The 20,464-nt window shown below is 35.1% G+C and overlaps 1 protein-coding gene and 1 long non-coding RNA gene across 3 annotated transcripts in view; one reads left to right on the plus strand and one right to left on the minus strand.

Annotated features, from left to right (window-relative positions):
* SMC3 (structural maintenance of chromosomes 3) overlaps window positions 1-20,464 on the minus strand; it is a 97,726-nt gene that overhangs the window by 62,012 nt on the left and 15,250 nt on the right. Inside the window, exons 4-6 of one of the 2 annotated variants that reach the window (XM_036372070.2) lie at window positions 11,600-13,986; window positions 2,063-2,795; window positions 1,082-1,133 (exon numbers count right to left, since the gene is read on the minus strand). In XM_036372070.2, coding sequence (XP_036227963.1) covers window positions 1,082-1,133; window positions 2,063-2,795; window positions 11,600-13,986 — 3,172 coding nt within the window. The remainder of the gene's footprint in view (window positions 1-1,081; window positions 1,134-2,062; window positions 2,796-11,599; window positions 13,987-20,464) is intronic. The other variant, XR_011396352.1, reaches the window with a different exon arrangement.
* On the plus strand, window positions 214-20,346 carry LOC118682720 (uncharacterized). The gene is made up of 2 exons (XR_004978521.2): window positions 214-303; window positions 20,279-20,346. It is a non-coding gene; the product is annotated as an uncharacterized lncRNA (long non-coding RNA).

Here is a 20,464-nt window from a genome sequence, read left to right on the forward strand (position 1 = left end):
CACTCAAAATCAAATTTTCGTTGGTTGAATACTTTGAATAATTTGCGATCATAAAAAACAAAACAAAGCGGCTCATTTTGACATTATAAATTAAAACCCTTTTGACAAATTGTTGTTCTTGGGCTATCGACACAACTGTATATAATTGAATCATGAATTTTTTAGTCATTTACATACTATAATAAATAAAGAAGTTTGAAATAAGCAAGAAGGCAAATATTCGGATATACATCGAAAAACGGAGAAATTACATTTTTACTTACGACCAGGGATGGGCTGAGACCCATCATGTGCTAAAAGATCGTAAGTGTGTCACTTTGTGAGGGTCGTTTGGTTGTGGTCATGCACATCTCTGCTTATGACTCAATCTCGCGCTTATAACAAAATTGGTTTGGTGCAATACACAGAAAAAATGTAATGTTTGTCGAATGGTGTTATATATTTTTTATATGAGAATTACAAATAATTATTTAGAATACATATGGTACAATTCGATTTAGTTTGTATTATCATGACCTAAATTCACTTAATTGCACCCAACAATTAATTGTGGTTAATTAACGTCACTATAGAAAAAATTTACGATCTCCCTTTCGGATTTAAAATGGATCAATCGTTTGTGTATTTTCAAACCACAAGTGAAATATAAACCACTTAAAGAGTTATATTTCATGTTTAGGATTTGATAAGTATTCATGATTTTAAAATGGCTATTTTTTTAGACTTAAGCAAACATGAATTTAAATTGGCAAATTCAGTTAAAAAGAGGAAAATAACATAAGCAATTTCCGATTTCCCCGCTTTGTACTACAATTATAATTTCATGTGAACACTTGCGGAAAAGTTCAAGATATGTAAGAGAATTTTTTTTTGCTATCCTCTATTTGCACACTTAGATTTTTACTATTTTTCGGTGAACATCAATATCCATTTTGTTATTATATTATGACCACAACGCATGCCCCAAGTTCGATTACAGTTACGACCAGCATATAAAATTAAGTATTTCTTACGTAAAAGTTTCCATCATGAAACCTTTTTCTTTTCTATGGTATATAGAGACAAAATCTCCCAAATGTACCTGTATTTTTTCGATGGTCAAGCTTTTCTCGTACAATAAACGTTTTTTGGTTCTAAACGATAAATAAACAAGAAAAAACGTTAACTTTGGTTGCACCGAAGCTATAATACCCTTTACAAATACAAATATTCCATACAAAAACAGCTATATGGTATTGTGATCTAATCTCAACAATTTCTTCGGAGAGTACATTGTTGCCTTAAATAATGACTATCGCCTAATTTCGTGAAGATACATCGTCAAATTAAAAAGTTTTCTGTGCAAGCACTTTACTATACAACCACTTTTACATACAAATACTTGATTCCGATTGTTCAGGTTGTATGGCAGCTATATGTTATATTCCGACAAAAGAGCAGCTTCTTAGTGAGGAAACAATAGGTACAAAATTTTAGGTCGATAGCTGAAAAACTGCGGGACTAGTTTGCATATATACAGCTCATCATATTACAGCATAACATACAGTTATAAATCAAGCACCAGTAAAGATATCGGAATAAAACTTTACACATGTTGTAACACCATAGTAGTCATCTCAAATTATCGAAATCTGTGAGATATCATAATGAAAACCAGAAACCCTTTACTGTTAATAACAGTATGTTCTTGTGCCTAAAATAGACAAAATGATTTCAATACTTCCCATAGTCCCCACATTTGAAATTTAGGAATGTCAAACTTCTGGCTGGCATTATACCGTATATTTCGGTCAATATGTAAGATACCTTAGCAAAATTAAGTGAAAGTATAATATTGGATATACTATAATTAAACACCGAAAATGTGTAAAATCGCCCTTCCCTACTTAATATAAAGTTTTGCCAGCACTTGAAACTTTTTCCTCACTCTTGACACTTTCAAACTTCGTTTAAAAAATGTTCGGCGCTTAAATTTAAATTGCATAAGAAACTTTTTAGTTAACTTACTACGCAAGCATTTTAAAAATCAGTGGAACTCATCATGTTAATAACAGTTAATTACCTGATCAATTTCATCAAATAAATAAAAAGGCGCTGGATCACATTTCTGAATTGCAAAAATTAATGCCAGTGCCACCAACGATTTTTGACCTCCAGATAATTGATTCATTTCTCGCATTTCAGCGTCCACTCCTGTGAAGGAGACTCGAATACCAATTCCAGTAAAGGCATCAGAATTAGCTACTTCTTTATCGTCTTTTTCATCGTCACTGTCCTTAGTTTTTAATATCAAGTAACCTGCCCCTTGTGGTACCAATTTCTTAAATACTTTAGTAAAATTTTGGGCAACTTGCTTAAAGGTAAACTGAATGGCTTCAACTTTTTGCATTTCAAGCGTCTTCATTAGTTCACGGATCTTTTGATCTCCTATATCCAATTCATCCTTTCGTTTATATAACTTTTCTTTTTGCTCTGAAAAACTTAGAAATTGATCTAAAGCTTTTTTGTTCACGTGGTTATATTTCTTAAGATGCTGGTTTGCCTTTTCAAGTTCCTTAAACAGAGATTTTAATGACATTTTACTATAAACACCATCAACTTGAGGTAAAGCACCTAAACTTGCAATTTTTTCTGCACATTCGTCAAGTTTTTGATTAAGTAAAATTTCTTTCGACGTCCATTTCTCCATTTTCTTTGCATCCTCATTTATTTTTTCTTCTGCTTCTTTTTCTTTCCGCATAAAATTTTCTAGCTCAAGTTGAAGAGTTTTTTGGAGATGAACTGCTTGTTGAACTCTGAAAGAAATAATTTTAAAGAGCAGTTCACATTATACTATTTATGAAGTATAAATAAGAATAAATGGTAATATAAAGGAATCTTAAAGTTAATAGATATTTTTCTAACAGCAGACCAGCTCGTGTCTGCAGACAATTTTCATTCTGCTATGTCAGGCAATCACTCTAGTTACAATAATCATTAGTGTATTTTAACTATACAAAATACTGTAACGGATTTCTCGATAAATCGTCTACCTGTAACTCACTCTTGAGTTCGATCACTAGATTGTTAAATTAAAGTCCCAATTTAATGGCTATACACTTATCTTTATTCCAACAACTCTAATTAGAACTGTGTCTGCTGCACAATCCGGCAGCCCTTATATAGTAAATTTTTAACATAAGTTCGCTACTAGAACATTCTGGCAACTATGAATTCGCTGTCTAGTTGCTTCTGGCAGTTTATCGTCGATTCTGATTTGTTCTGGTATTCGTGTTCGCCACACTGCTCTCTATCTAAGTCTGATCGTCCCGATTAGACATATTTGCGGTACCAAACGCTGCAAGCCGTTCCAGATGAACCACCTTCATTTTATTCCTTGATCTTCCGATGGTCTATATGCGATACACTACATCATTCAGTCGTTTAATAACCTGGTATGATCCTTCCCAATTACACTGTAATTTGGGAGATAACCCTTTCTTTTGTTGTAGGTTATGTAACAATACCCAATCGTCTTCAGTAAAACCCTCAGAGCCTTGTCGTATTTTGCTTTCATCTTATCGCTCATAATTTTAGTGCGCAGTCTCACCATACGTATTCTTTCCTCCGTTGGCGTTAATTCCAAATTTTAAATCAATCGGTAGTCGAATATCATTCCCAAAAATTATCCTTGCTGTAGTCTGCCCCGTTGTTTCATGTACAGCAGACCGATAAGCCATCAGGAACAAGAATATATGGGTATCCCAATCTTTTTGATAATTGTCCAAAACTTTCCTCAAACGTTCTTCCAAAGATCGATTGAATCGTTTTACCATGCCATCGGACTGCGGATGTAGTACGCCTTTTCCGGATACCCAGTTTCTGGCATATCTCCTGAATTAGAGCTGATTCAAAATTTCTCTCTTGATCAGAATGTAATTCTATTGGAACACCATATCTCGATACCCAATTGTTGATGAATACATCCGCCATTGTTCCTGCCTCTTGGCTAGGAATTGCGTATGCCTCTGGCCGTTTGCTGAAATAGTCCATGACTATCAAAACACATCTGTTTTCTAACTTACTAGGAAATGGACCAGCTACATCCATGGCAATTCGCTCAAACGGCGCACCCGAATGGTACTGCTTCATCTGACCATGACTCCTGGACCTCGGCCCTTTAGCAGCAATGCACTCGACACAATTGGCGATCAGATCAGTAACTGATTGACGACAACCAACCCAATAAAATCTTTGTTTTAATTTCTCCAAGGTTTTAGTGATACCCATGTGTCCTCCACTTGGACCGTTGTGCAGCTCGGTGACAACTTCAGGAATTCTTACTTTTGGAATAATCATCAGAGCTCGTGAACTTTGCCCATCTTCGCTATTCCATTGTGCCCAATTAGCCTTAGCGACTGGGCTTTCTGCAGCAATTTCTTCTCTCGTTGGACGTTTATTCATCTCCAATCCATGTATTACACTTTTCAAATCTGGATCCTCTTGGACATCTATATTGTCTTCTTTGGCCTCAGCTTGTGAGCAATGTCTGCATTCCAAATTACCAGGACGGCGGGACATGGTATCAGCATTTCCATGATTAATACCTTTGCGATGTTCTATAGAAAAGTCGTAACTTTGGAGTCTCTCAACCCACTGTGCCAACTGTCCTTCTGGGTTCCTGAATTGCAGAAGCCATTTTAATGCTGCATGATCTGTCCTCACACGAAATCGCTGGCCATAGGTACTTATGAAAATGTTTGATGCACTTCACCAACGCCAGTAATTCCCTCCGAGTAACATAATAATTTCTCTCTGGCTTGCATATTGTCTGGTTGTATTATGCAACCACTTTCTCATGCCCATCAATGACTTGTGATAGAATGCCTCCTACTGCAAACCCACAAGCATCCGTATCCAAAATAAACGTTGACCCTGGGACCAAGTATGCTGACATTGGCGCAGTACTTAACCGCTTCTTCAGAGTTTGGAAAGCCACTTCCTGTTCTTTATTCCATTCAAAAACTCTGTTTTTTTTTCGTGAGTTCATAGAGGCTACTAGCTACGCTGGCAAAATTTGGAACGAATCGTCTATAATAAGTACACAGTCCAAGGAAACTCCCCAATTCATGTAAACTTTTAGGAGCGGGCCATTCTCTTACTGCCTCGATATGTTCATTAGCTGTGCAAATGCCCTCCGTTATCACTTTCTGTCCTAAATAGCTAACTTCCTTTTTGAAAAGGGAACACATCTTTGGACTCAGCTTCAGACCAGTGCTAGCTATCCGTTGGAAAACCTTTTCCAAGTTCTTAAGATGTTCATCGGAGCTTTTACCCAACACGATGATATCGTCGAGGTATACCAAACAGGTCTTCCAGTGTAATCCTTTTAATACCTGGTCCATAAGTCTCTCAAAAGCAGCAGGAGCATTACATAATCCAAAGGGCATTACGGTAAATTGCCATAGACGACCTCCAATGCTGAAAGCCGTCTTTTCTTTGTCTTCTTCGTTTACCTCAACTTGCCAATAACCACTTTTTAAATCAAGTGTTGATAACCATTTTGTGCCTGATAATGAGTCCAGTGTGTCATCGATTCTAGGTAGTTTCTTCGTTACATCATTCAACCTTCTATAGTTCACACAAAATTTCATGTTGCCATCTTTCTTCTTCACAAGTACTACAAGTGAGCTCCACGGACTCTCTAATGGTTCGATTACGCCGCTTTCTCTCATTTCACGTATGGTCTGGTTTACAACTTCACGTTTTGCTAAAGGAACGCTCCGAGAAGCCTGGCGGATTGGTCTGGCATCACCTGTGTTAATAAAATGTTTCACAACTTTCGTTCTTCCTGGTTTGGCATCGTCTTTATCAAATATGGTTGATTATCTGTGAAGAAGTTGTTTAGCCGCAGTTTGAAAGTTTGCCTCTAGTTCCTCGGTCCATGCGTTAATTTCGCTCGATATATCGTTTTCGCCCATGGAGAACCACTGAAGACCTATTTTGCAATTTATCATGACCTCAATCTTTTCACTCTGCCCTAATACAGCTCCTTTGGAGAGTTTGATTGGTAACTTGCACTCATTAAGTACTCTTACTGGAGCACGTTTATCTTGTCTTGTCATAGCCAAGGTTTTGCCTATAAGTAAGTTTGGTGTAGATTCTTTTGAAACCTGAACAATCCACCACTTGTTTGTCCCATAGTCTCCATCTATTTCTGCCCAAATAACTGCTTCTGATGTTGGTGGAATCTGCTGGCTCTCTGTTGTTATCACTCGTCTAACGTTGTACATAATCCTGTTTTTCATGTCAATTTTGATTCCTTGATTCGCTAGAAAATCTACTCCAATTATGACTTCGTCAACGATATCTGCCACTATAAAATTGTGTAACACGGCTGCTTTTCCAATTACGATCTCGCACGTTACCTTTCCGAGAACTACGGTATCTTCTCCCGTTGCAGTACGCAACTTTACCCCAGCTAATGGTCTCACTTCTTTTTTAACCAGATCAGATCGAATTATGGAATGTGATGCGCCCGTATCCACAGTCAGTATGCGCTTTTTACCGTCTACGCATCCACTAACGGGAACGTTACTCGTATTCCTGCTTATTTGTGAAATGGAGATTATAGGGCATTTGCTTGCGAGAGCCAGCTCGTGTCCTTTCCGGCTGGCTCGCTTTAGGTTAACGATTGGTTTGATTTGACATTTGCTTGATCTTCCTCAGCTTTCCGTTTACGTCCAACTGGATTATTGGACTGGTTACAGTTGCGTGCAATATGGCCACTTTTTCCGCAGTTGAAGCATTTAAGCACACCATCATTTTTCTTATGCGCTTCCGTAGATTTTTCAGGTGCTTTCTGCATGTTGTCAATATTTTAAAGTAATTGGTTCACCCAAGTGTGAACTCCTCTATTTCTACTTTGTGAGCTTTAAATTTTTGATTGCAAAGCAGAGATGCAGTTTCCTGTGTCAGAGCATACGAAACGGTTTCTGCAAAACGTCAATGTCGATGTATTTCACGGATTTATGTGCATAAGCTAAGTGAGCTAACCTCTCAATCTATGTAGAAAACTCCTGCAGAGACTCATTGCCTTTTTAGCGGCGATTTCGCAACTCGATTTGAATGATCTGCTTCCTGTGCTTACTACCATGCCGTCTTTCTAATGTACCCATCAAAGTTTCATAGCCACTCGCCTCGCAGTTTAAAATGCTCTGTAATATCTCCGCTGCAGATCCTTTTAATGAAACGAACAATGCAGCTACTTTATCTTCAATTATTTGAAGGTGCCGCCTTTTCGAATTGAAGCTTAAAAACGTGGAACGGAACAGTGCCATCAAAGGATGGAGGTTTTACCTTGGCAGAAGCTGTTGACACAATTGGCCGATTTAATTTTAGCCCGCGGATACGATCTTTCAATTCATCCACTTCAGTTTTAATTTTATCATTCCGAAATTTGTGAGGACGCTTCTGCTAGTTGTGAGATCACCTGTGCTGATATACGTGCATCTTGCGCTGCAAACTGCTCTTCCAACTGTGTGGACACCTGTGCTGATATACGTGCATCTTGCGCTGCGAGCTGCTCTTCCAACTGCGTTTTTAACGAGGACAATTGGGAGTGTTGTGCCAACATTTGTGATGACACCTCTGCTATTTGTATCGATATTTGCGTTGACATGTCTTTCCCATCTGCGATATTGCAGCAAAAATCATGTTTATGTCCACAGTCTTTGACGAGCATTGAGCCTCTTCCTATCTTTGTTGTCTCTTCCTCTAATTTCATGTGAAAGACATATTCCTCAACATTAATGTTTTTCGCCTCATGTCCTCTCTCAACCGTGATCGTAATTCTGTTTTTTATCCATTTGTCGCCAAACCACGTTGCTCCAGCTCCTTTTTCAGTTGTAGAATCTTCAGATCGTTAAACTTGGCCATTTTCAAATAATTATCTCCTTGGGAATTTATTTGACAATCCCACTTCTGACACCAATTGTAACGGATTTCTCGATAAATCGTCTACCTGTAACTCACTCTTGAGTTCGATCACTAGATTGTTAAATTAAAGTCCCAATTTAATGGCTATACACTTATCTTTATTCCAACAACTTAACACTTATTGCTCTATATTCGAGTTTACAACTTATTGCTTATAGCTTATATATAGCCCGGCCGCCCTTATATAGTAAATTTTTAACAAAAGTTGGCTACTAGAACATTCCAGCAACTACGAATTCACTGTCTAGTTGCTTCTGGCAGTTTATCGTCGATGCTGATTTGTTCTGGTATTCGTGTTCGCCACAATACATAAAAAAATACATGTGTTGTCAACTCTTATAAATAACTCATAATAGTAAATGTTTATTTTCCTAATTATAATGTATGTATCTAATACTAACGAATTAATAATCATGGATTTAATTGGCATTGCGATCATTTACTTTATTGTGGGGAATTTGCGTAAATGATTCCTACATGAACATTTACAATGGAATGGCTTTGACTGGTTCCAGAGATGTCTTTAATTTAGGACTAATCAACATTACTATATTTAATACCTTTCAAAACCTATGTTTCTGAAGTGTTTGATATATATAATGTCAATGGCCTTTTTTGGCAGGCTTATCATCGATTTGTAACCAAGCGTGTATCTTTAATGCCTGTGACAGACATGTGGTAACAATACCATAATACAAATATTATGGTATTTTGTTTACTACGGTTGATGCCACATATAGCAAAGTAGTAAACCAAAATACTAGCTTTGTTTCATAGGCAATATATAATTCAAATAATTTAAAAAATTTTAAACAACGATGTGTTCATTATTATTATTCTTCTTTTTTTTTTTTTTTGATAGAATATTTAAAAAAAACTTTTGTGCAAACGCTTTTATCTAAGTTCGTTACCTTTTTTAGCTGTGTTTCTTACTACAATGAAATATAATGTATTGTTATCAGCAAAATAGTACATTGCACAAAAGTGCTAGTGTTTGGTGACACATATCTGGCATTTGTTCGTAGTATGGACTGGTTACCACATGTCTGTAACAGGCATAAGCATTTTGTTTTCGATTATTTATTTCTTTGCGCCAGTTTTAGAATGCAAGTATTCTAGAGCTTCCTAAGAAATAATCTGAATGTCTACGAATTTCATAACATTTATGCTTACAAAAAAAGAAAACAGACTCTTATATATAGATCTACTAGAAGACCTCGCTCACGCATTGCTTTGGGTAAGATGCAGTTGAGTTATATTATTATATTATATATTAAACGACAAATAAATACAGGTTTCCAAGTACACAGTCACGAACTTCAACGATAACGATCAAAATACGATTACGAATCGGTTGTAATGTGACATGTGAGCGTAATGTAAATCAGCAGTATGCCTACATATAACTTACCGAATGTGCATAGTAGTTATCAATAGTGCATAACGGCAGAAGGAGAACAGAAGAGGGCGCATCGCATGCCCTCTGTCTAATAGTATGACAATGTTTTGTTCAACACTCATCGAATGTAATTGTAAAATCGACTGTGATTTTGCAAAAACAAAACAAAAGCCTTCGTTAGGACCTTCTGCAAAAATAAACGAATGATAAGAAATAAATACAGTCAACCCTCCCATAACGCGGTGAGTGCGTACCGCGTTATATGGAAACCGCGCTGTAAGAAACTCGGATTTAACCGTACACACCAGGCTAATTCGTAGCGCGTTCTATGGAAACCTTCTACGTTGAATATATAATATATATAAGAAACGCAGAATTAGTACAAATCACATCATTCGTACCGCGTTATACGGAGACCAATAAGTACTTGAAGAGTTTATATAAATAAATGATACCAAAACTAAACTGAAAAAACTGTTTTCCAACAAAAACAAGAAAGACTTTTGTAAAATTTAATATTTCAACACTCATCCTTTCAACACTCCGCCTAACTCGTCTTCTTTTAAAACCTCTCTATAGGGATCTAAACAATTTCTTAACTCTCTTTTAAACTTTGCGTTTCGCACCGTTAAATGATCAGTTTCAATGAAATTGAGTTCTAATTCTTTAGCCAAATTTAACCTTTTTTCACATCTTGTAAATCGACATTTGGCACCCATTCGTCTGCCTGAACCTACATGAAACTGGCGCCATCTGTTCGCTTATAATTGAAATAGGCCCTAACGAACTAAACAGCAACCTGACAATGAAAGGAAAAAAAACGAATAGCTGCAGAAATAATATTGTCACAATACAATAAAAATAAAAATGTGCATAATATTAGTTCCATTGAGGTAAACTCATGTGGTTTTGAAATATATGTATATTAATGAACTTCAAAGTTCCAAATCACGTAAGTTGCCTTTTATATTTCGGGACTTAGCAACCCGAGTTGCAATCTGGTAACTCACAACTTTATCGTAAAGTTTGACATTTTTGATGTTATATATACTCAGAATGTTTTGACATATGAGCGCTTTTTGCGTTGTTTATAGTAACTAAAAACATTCATCACGGCCAAAAATGGAATTAAATCGCGAAAATTTTCTCCCGATTATTTTGTATATCTTGGATTAACTCAGCTACAGTACATTGATGAACTTAATAAAATTTTTGGCGACGAAGCTCTCAAAAACCAGTGCTTATCAATAGTATGGTGAATTCAATCGAGGACGTAGATCACTCCAAGAAGAATTTCGTAAAGGTCGTCTAAAATCAGTTGTTTTAATGGAAAGTATTGATGCTGTGCGCAAACTGATATTGCAAGATTGTCATGTGACCTATAGTGAGATTGAGATAACCATAGGGATTAATGGGACAGCATGTGTACATTAAATATTGCATGAACATTTGATTTTTAATCGCTCAAAAAAATGGTCGTATCAATTAGTCGAGAGAAATGTTAAAAAAAATACGATAGCGGTGCTTCGAAACACGTCTATGACATCGTGACAGGTGATGAATCGTGGGTTTACGCGTATGAGCACGAATGTAAAAAGCTATCGGCTGTATGGGAGTTTTCAAATGAGCCGAATCGAACAAAAGTTGTTCGCGAACGAGGCACTTCCAACCAAATGGTTGTCTGGTTTTTTTTGGAAAAACTAGACATGTCGTAACCATACCACTAGAACAATGTAGAACAGTAAACTCTGAGTGGAACACAACCATTTGTTTGCCAGTTGTCTTTCAAAAAATCAGGAAAACCAACCGCCGAAGATGGATTATTCTTTATCACGACTATGCGAGCTCTCACACATCGACTGAAACTACATTTTTGAGCACTTAAAACATCAATTTGATGAGTCGTCCACCGTACAGTTTTGATTTGGCACCGAATGATTCTTTTTTATTCTCGTACGTAAAAAATAAACTAAGAGGTCAACGTTTTTCGACACCTGAAGAGGCGGCTGATGCGTTCAGAACACATGTCAGTGGCAAAAGTGCTTCAACATTTGGTTCAAATGCATGCAAAAGTGTATAGATCTTAATGGAGAATATTTTTAAAAGCAACAAAGCTATTTTTGATGATTAACATTTGTTTCTGTTCTTTTATCCCGAAATGTAAAAGGCGACCCTCATAGTACTAGGAATATGCAAGATAGTTGAAAATATAAATATGCATACCTCTTTTCAATGTCCTCCAGATCAATATTGACTTTTTTAATCCTCTTTTCTGCAGATATTAAATCATTTTTACAATTCAAGAGTTTTCGTTTCCGATCCTCGACAGATATTTCTTGAAGTGCTGTAATTAATTCATCGCGTCTTCGAAATAGATTATTGGTTAATAGGTTGTCTAGCTTATTTTTTACAACTTCTAACTGCATTCTTTGAGTGAAAGCCTCTTTATTCTCCTGATTTAATTTCCTGATATCATCATTAAGTTGATCTATTTCTCGTTGATCTTGTACCGACAAACTGGATAAAAGTTCTTGCTTAAGCTCAGCTTCCAACCCAGCTTTTGTGCTGTTCATTGCTTCTAAACTAGCTTTACATTGAGATGCAGATCTTTCTCTGGTTGATCTATATTTTTCAATCCTTAATAATTCTTCTTTCATCAAACGAATTTCACCTTGGAGTTTCTCAAATATATCTTTGGTTTTTCCTTGTTTTGTTTCTGTTTTCTGCATTTCCGAAACAACTGAATTTATACTATTTTCTGTTTGTTTGATCTCATTTCTTAGTTTACTTAACTCTTTTTCAAAATCTCGTATTTGTTGTGTATATTCAGACCGTTTTTTCTGTATTTCAAGACGTGATCGTGATGTATTAAAATAGCCACCTGTTAGAGATCCTTTAGAGGATACCTGATCGCCATCCAAAGTAACACAATCCAATCCAGTGCTTTTAGCAAGTTCTGTTGCTCTTTCTAAATTTCTGCATATTAAAGTTTTTCCAAATATGTATCTCAATGCTTTGTCATGCTGTTCATCGTATTTAAGCTTTGAGAGCATAGGAATCGAATCTGGATCATCCGGATAATCATGTATTTTTACTTGCAGTCGATTTAGAGGCATAAATGTAACTTCCCCTGGTAGCTTAAGTTTGTTCATTTCTTTCAAAATTTGAGTTCCAACTTTGTCTGACTCAACGATATGATGAAATAGTCTATTTCCAGCGGTAACTTCAACAGCTGTATATATTGTCTTATCACAACTGAAATTTTCAATAACTGGTCCATAATAAGATTTGGCAATTTCATCAAAAGGAGAACCACGCTCAAAAAAATTATCCAACACTTTGCGAACGGAATCTCGACCGTTTAATATTGGTTTACCTGCCATACTTCTGAGTGCTTGGTCTGTTTTAGATAGTTCTTCCTTGTGTGTTTGTAGTTGTTGCGTCATTTGAGTTTCTTTTCTCCATAATTCATTCCTCATTGCTTGATAATGATCTTTGGTTTTCTTCAATTCATAGTATTTTTTGTTATGATCATCTATTTGAAGTCGCAGTTGTTCAAGTTCGTTAGAATGCTCTTCAATTTTTTTGTTTAGATCTGCTTCAGCATTGCTATCCTTTTTTAAATCTTCCATTAATTTCGAATTGTGATTAATTTTATCTCTTATTTGTTTACTTAGAGATTTTAATTCATTTAAAATCCATTTATCTCTATCTTCTCTTGAGGAAAACTGGGACCCCCGTCCTTGCTTGGCATATAACTCATTTCTTTTTTGCTCCTTAAGGGATAACTCTCGTGAACATTCTTCTTCTTTACGCTTCATAGCTTCGTATTTCGGTTTAACATCATCCAACTCTCTCTCTTTTTCCGCTATTGTTATTTTTAATTTTTTTAACTCTAGATCAGCTCTTTCTTTTGATTTATTATCCCCTTGTACTTCATCATTAAGATCGATTATAATAAGATCAAGCTTTGTTTTTTCACGCAGCAGTTGTTGCTGTTCTGTTAACAATACAGATCGTTCTTCTTTCGTTGAGATAACGTCTTTTTTTGCATCTTTTAAACGCTTTTGAATTTCTTTTATGTTTTCTTGAGCCTTCTGAATTTCGATGTTATAAATTTTTTTCTTGTCGACAGATGATTTCTTTTGTTCATTCAAATCATCGAGTGCCTTTTTGGTTTCCTTTAATTCAGTTTCGTGTATTATATACTCCAGCATTCGCCTTGCTTTATCCCATTTTTGATATTCCTTCAACTCTTCCTTCTCTTCTTCTAATGTTTTCAATCGTTCCTCAATAGTTCTGAGATACTCTGAAATTTTTTCAAGTTTGCCCTCGGTTTCTCGCAAAATATTAAGCGACTCTTCTTTTCGTTCGTCATATACTCGAGTACCAGCTACTTCGCGCAGTAATTTTAATCTGTATGAATCAGCTGCTGTAGCCATTTGATTAATTTTTCCTTGCTTGACAATATAGTATGGGTTAGAGTTCGAAAATCCAGCAGATTCAAGTAAGTTCACAACTTCTGTTCTGGGAACTACTTTTTTGTTTAAAAAGTACTGATCTTTTTTAGAACCAATGACTCTTCGTAGATATATTTCTTCTTTGTCTATCTAAAATATAGTAAAATATACTTATGTATATTAATTTACCTGTAGATGATAAAGAATAATGTTCTAGGAAATATGCAATATCTTATAACATAAGGAATACAAAATGCGAAGATAAACTACAATATAATAAATAAAACTAAAATCATTAATGATGACAGCAAATTATTTAAATGTAACTGAGAGCAATAAACTATTAGCGAAAAGTACAATAAAAGTAACCGAATATTTTATATTCTTGCAACTTGCAAGGATCAAAGCCGGCAAAATACTTTCAGATGCTGGCAAAACTTAAACATATATTTATGTAAAAAAGTAGCAAAAGTGTTCAACTTCATTGTTTGACGAAGTCGTGAATGGATTATAATCAAATTGGAATCTTATACATTTATTTTGCTTGTCATCAGCGAAAATTATACTAAAATCATCCTCAAATAAGATACATGTGATATATATCACCGAAAAGGTTAAATATATTATATTGAGTTGATGTGAAAAATTTAACCGAAAAGGTTAAATATATTATATTAAGTTGATGTGAAAAATGTCAACCAAAGGATCGGAATTCATTAACATATGATTTATTAGAGATATGTGGTTTAGACAAAGACCAATTTCTTTTATAGTAAGCGCTAAACCATTAATAAATTTAACTTAATTTCAATAAAATATCCAACATTTTGACCAAACTAAACGAACAAACGAGCGAATTCCCACAACAGCCGGTTCTACGTTACTGGAATTGACCCGGATTTTATCCGGCCAAGGACTGATATTTCGGCGATCTAACCCTGTTTGGATCGGTAAATGTTAGTTTAAGTTTGTAGTCATTAGAACAACGCCTAGCAGCAGGGTTGCTCCGTATCCTCTTGACCCGTGCTGGCATCGAGTCCAACCTGGACCCCGAGGATTTCTTCTGCTGCATTTGCGCTAAAGGGCTTCATCCCTCGGTTAGGCGCAACACATCTTAAGACCTGCTCAGGCCTTAAGACCCATAGGGAGTGGACCACGAGTTACGTGGCCCTATGCTGCCAACGCACTACTGCGACACCTGCTTCAACGGCTGTGCAATCTGCACCTTGTTCGCCACCGCTCAAATCGAGTGGCCAAGAAAGGACCTCCACGGCCTTAAGGACCTCAATATAACCAATCCCTCCCATAATGATGGAGGCTTAGCCTTCATACTGCACTACACCGTGTGTATCGTGTAATCGATGTTGACATCGTCCGCAGGGATACTACCCTTGAATGCCAGGGTATAGCTCAGGCGATGTTGAGGTCGGGTGTGCGATACAATAACTAGAACTGAAACGAGATGAGCGTACACTTTTGACGCATGTATTTACACTTTCGGTCAATAAAAACGCACCACCATAAAGTATTGAAATAAGATCACATGAACAATTTGTTTATAAAGTTAGAATATTAGGGCCATTTTTATTTGTTTGGCTACATAGTGTAAATTAGTTATCCACAAAAGTTTTTCTCGAAAATGGTTTTTATAAGGAATAACCAATTAATTTAAAAAAAATTAACAAAAATATACATTCCATGATATTTAGAATTAATTAAAAGAAAACAATGTGAAGTTAATTTAAAACGACTCAATCATTTTCACCACTAACGGTAGAAATATATGTAGACTACAAAATAGGCGCTTCTAATAAAAAGTCGTTCCGCCTTTAGCCTCAATAACTTCCTTACTTCTTGAAGGCATGGAATTCACTAGGACCTCAATTGGGACCATACCAAACCAGTTCTAAAATCTTTATAAATTGATTTTTATTTGTTGGCTTCTGTTTAGCAACTTCACACTTCATTAAGCGCCATAAGTTCTCAATAGGGTTAAAATCGGACGAGTTTCCAGGCCATTTCAAGCGTTGTATCCCTAGATCGTTAAATGTATTGGCCAACTAAATATAAAAATCCGAGCTGAATAGGATCAAACCCACTAAAATTGTATAAATGTTGTATAGAAGATTTGTTTCCAATCAAAAAATATTAAAAAATTGTTAACCACTGTCGCATATTTTTGTGCATTCATTATTTCATCAATAAGCTGTAGAGGCCCCAAACATAGCATGAAAAGCAGCCCTAAATCATTTGACTTTAAGGAACCTTAACTTTTTTCACTACACAATTATCCTGGAACCTCTCACCACCTGAACGGAACACGTTGTGTGATCAGTCCACATAATCTGTTGCCAATCATTTTGTATCCCAATTTTGGTAGTTTTCAGCCCAAAAAAGTCATGCAGCCTTCATTTTTTGTACTAATAGTGGCTTTTTGACAGGCCGTCTTCCATATAAACCCACATCTCTAGCCGTCGGCGTATGATTTCGACAGTTAAGGCCACTTGGTCGCTTAAACTTATCCGCCGCAGTAAGTTTTCTGTTCTCTCAGTTGACTTTCGAAGACGACGTGATCCCTTTTTACGCTCCAACACATCACTATTTTCTTTGTTTTTTTGTAAAAGACGAATTGAATGGCTACAACCAATACTGCTGCTATTTGCCGAAAAGACAAATTTTCTTCGTCTAATGCCATTATGCGAATTATTTGGTCACGCGTTAATTTCTTTTTATTATTTGACATTTTGCACAACTTTTCAAATACATAACCAAAACACGACTATATCTGAACAGTGTGCAACCCTATTTCATAAAAAATATTTTTTTTCTTAGTGGCTACCAGATCTAGTAGAATTTTTTTTTTTAATTTACAGTTATATAGCTGAAGATAGTCCACAAAAGTGGTGGTGCGTTTTTATTGACATCAAGTGTTAATATTCGTTTTATGTAATTTTTTGAAATCCCAAATATGCATATATAGCCATAATAGTCTACAAATATAGTCCGGTTTTTTGAACGCAAGTGTATATATAAATATATGTCAAAATTTGCACTGCTCTACTGCAACATAAACTTCAAGTTGAGTAATCTGGTTCATTGCATTAATCGTGTTTATTACTTCTTTGTGACGTTTCCCTTTGATACTGCTGAATATATCCAAGGAAAATACTACTTTTCAATGAATGTTATTAAACTGCGGTCGTCATCAATTCAATTATTCACAAATACCATTCTCTAAAAAAAAAATTATGATCAGACAGTAAAGCACTTTGTGATTATAATATTTAATACATAACGATTTAGTAATTTCGTGGATAACGTGAAAATTTATTTAAAATTACCAAATATAACGATTTTATGTTTCAATGAACTTCAAATTTCTTTGTCCTATGGTTTAACCCTTTCGAACCATAAAGCAACCAGCATATCAATCTCGGCTTTGGTGATTTTTTTAATTTTACGATATATAATACAAACAAAAAAATCAGAAAATTAAATCCCCACTTCCTTTAGGAAAACAAACACTCAGAGGAACATACTAATACCAAGAAATAAACCTACGGTGACACATAGGTCCCATAAACGATAATGTGCTGAAACATTCGAATATTCACAAATAATTAGCAAACTATGCGAGCACTATCACTTGTACTTTTTCTGCCCAAAAATTATTCGAAACCATTATTTGAATTTGGAAATATCAGACGGAACACATTTAAAATGAATAAAATGCGTTGTCCCCATTTATTGTGAGAAAACTTCTGTCGGTACGTTCGTATGTGTCCCAACAGGCCCAAAAGGATTGTTTTTAAAAAGTGGGCGTAGCCCCGCATGCTAATATGTTTAATGTTTATATCTTATAAACAACTGCTATATCAAAATGCATGTATTTTAAGCACTTCTTCAACACAAGAAATAGGTGAAATCGGATAACAGCCGGGGAGGGCTGAAAATACATATATTAACTCGTTACAGAAAATCGAAGAAGAAATATTAAATTTTACAGAAAATATCGATCAGTAGAACCGCATGCGAATCGTTGAAAATTAGACAATGAGCGTGACCCACTTCTAGGTGGTATATAAGACACATGTGATTACGGTTATGGACAAGCCTCTGAAATGCTTCAGGAAACACATAATTCTTGAAGAGTCATCCGCATCCTCAAAATGAACTTTCACTTTACTTTGCATAAAGACTAAACATCTTTATCGACTGGGAATTGCCTACTTTGCAGAGGACGATGTAAAGCAGATTTTACTTGATTACTACTTCCCGAAAATTATCAAAATTTGCCGAGGAAGTTGCTGTAAACTACAAAGTGTGTGGAAAGGTGAACTCTTTCTTCAAGCGGCTGTGGAATATAATAAGAGATTCTATTCGGTGACGGGCAAGAAGGCGATAAAGATTCTGGAAGTTAACACTATGTATTTACGAACCTTATGAGGGGCTCTAACAAAGAAATCGTTTCATCCCAACTTCATAAAAAACTTAGACTAAAAACATTATTCTAACACACACAATTCAAAATTTTGATTTCTAGCACCCTGGCTAAAACTAAAATATTGTAATAAAGACTGGAATTATTGGCGTAAACGACATGAAGGCGGTTCTGATGTATAGTGTCTACACCATAGCTCATTGTGACGATGATGATATAGTTGTAGTAAATTGTTAATGTTAGCATTGATTTTGGCATTGAAGTGGTTGAGAACGCACTTATCTTTTTGTATTCAACCCTACGAACAGCAGATAATTTAACATTTTACTATTAAATGGAAAGATTTATACTATGTGCAGTAAAATTTACGTAGCACTGTAACAAAAAATTAAGTTTTTTTGGTTGCTAATTAATAATAACTGTCAAATCTGATTTTTTGAAAATTAAATAAAATGAGTACATCTGTCGCTATCTTTTTAAAGTTTTAAACAGGAAAAATATAGACCATGAACACATAAGGATTGAACTTAGAATAACAAAGCATATGTAAATCATCATCCTAATTAATTAACAGAGGAAGTTAAGACTGATTAAGTCATAAAAGATGAGTTTGATATTGCCTTACAATATCATTAAGATAAAAAATGAAATAATTTCAATAGATTATTTCCCATTTATGAGTTCACCTTAATGTTAATTGGCAAATGGAAGAAGCGTATGTTTTTAAATAAACCTGAAATTTAGTGGTAAATACGAAATTTCGCTTTCTAATTGATTTTATATTCATATTTTAAACCATGCTTCAACGCAAAATCGTAAACAAAATTTGGACAAAAAATGTGTTAGAGAGTTACAACTTCATTTTTTATTGATTATGTGACATATCCTAGTAACTAAATCAATTAGTTATCTTCCAGCCATTTTTGCAAAATTGTTGAGTTTACCTCCTTTTGTTGTTTTGTTGAAAAATAAGTAAATTTTAAGGTTTTTTTATTTTTTAATAAATTTTCATGGCAATAAAACATAATTTTATCTTTCCACGTAGGGAAAACTCATTTCATATCATAAAATTGCCGCTTATCTTTGGGAAATTATCTTCACTACTATAAAGAAACTAACTTTGATCAGTTAATTGAAATGTATACCATATATTGTATATCGGTCAATATATGATACATCTTAATGATAATCCACTTAATGTTTTATCATGCCCAAAATCTGTCGGGCCCAAAATTGAACAAACAAAATTTACTTCAGTATTAATAACTGAGAAATCGGTTCAGTATTTTGTCTAGCTCCTATACTTAACCCTTTTAGTGCCGGGCGAAATAGAGGTGCTTATGCGAAAAAACCAGCGGAATTGCACAGTTTTACAAATGTTCAGAAAAATGCTTGTAAAATCCAAACGAGAAACAATGTTTGCTTGATTCAAAAAGCTGTTCCGAACTAATTTGAAAATTATAGAAAAAACAAAGGTAAAAACGTTTGTAAATGAAATGAATTTGAGATCTCGTGTAGAAAACGTATTTGCACATACAAACAGTCATCTTTTCATCATAATTTTATATGGGTCAACTATTATAAAGTATATACTTTGTATTTCCAATATATATTTTGTAACAAGAAAAACAATATTACATAACAAAAACAAAACATAACGTGAAGGTACGGTGTTTATGTTAGGTTTCGGTACCTTCAAGCGATAGGCAAAACTTCGTTCACAAAGAGTTCAAACAAAAAAATATATTTTTTTAATTATCTTGTAATAAAATTAGATCATTTATAACGCATTACAAATTTATTTTGAAATAAGAGTTCTCCCGCAATGCGAGTAGTAAACCGCTACAAGGCGCGAGCCGATATATCGGCTCTGGCACTTTTCGCAAGTACAGCCGGAGCCGATATATCGGATCCCGGCACTAAAAGGGTTAATAAGACAATTTCGAAGTTTTATTTAATAAAATGTGAATCAAGCTCGTAACACAATTTTTTTTATTCCAGCCAAAATCAGTGACATCAACTTACATACAGTTCATGCGACTTCTGATCCCGCGACATTTTTCAACCAAGCACACAACCTACCGTACAACATCATACAACACAACATAACACAATGCAATATCATACACCACCTACAACACACCATATCACCTACCAACACAACTATTTACAACTAACCAACCACAC

The sequence above is a fragment of the Bactrocera oleae genome, chromosome 5 (genome assembly GCF_042242935.1).
Source record: "Bactrocera oleae isolate idBacOlea1 chromosome 5, idBacOlea1, whole genome shotgun sequence".
In the NCBI taxonomy this organism is placed as follows: domain Eukaryota; kingdom Metazoa; phylum Arthropoda; class Insecta; order Diptera; family Tephritidae; genus Bactrocera; species Bactrocera oleae.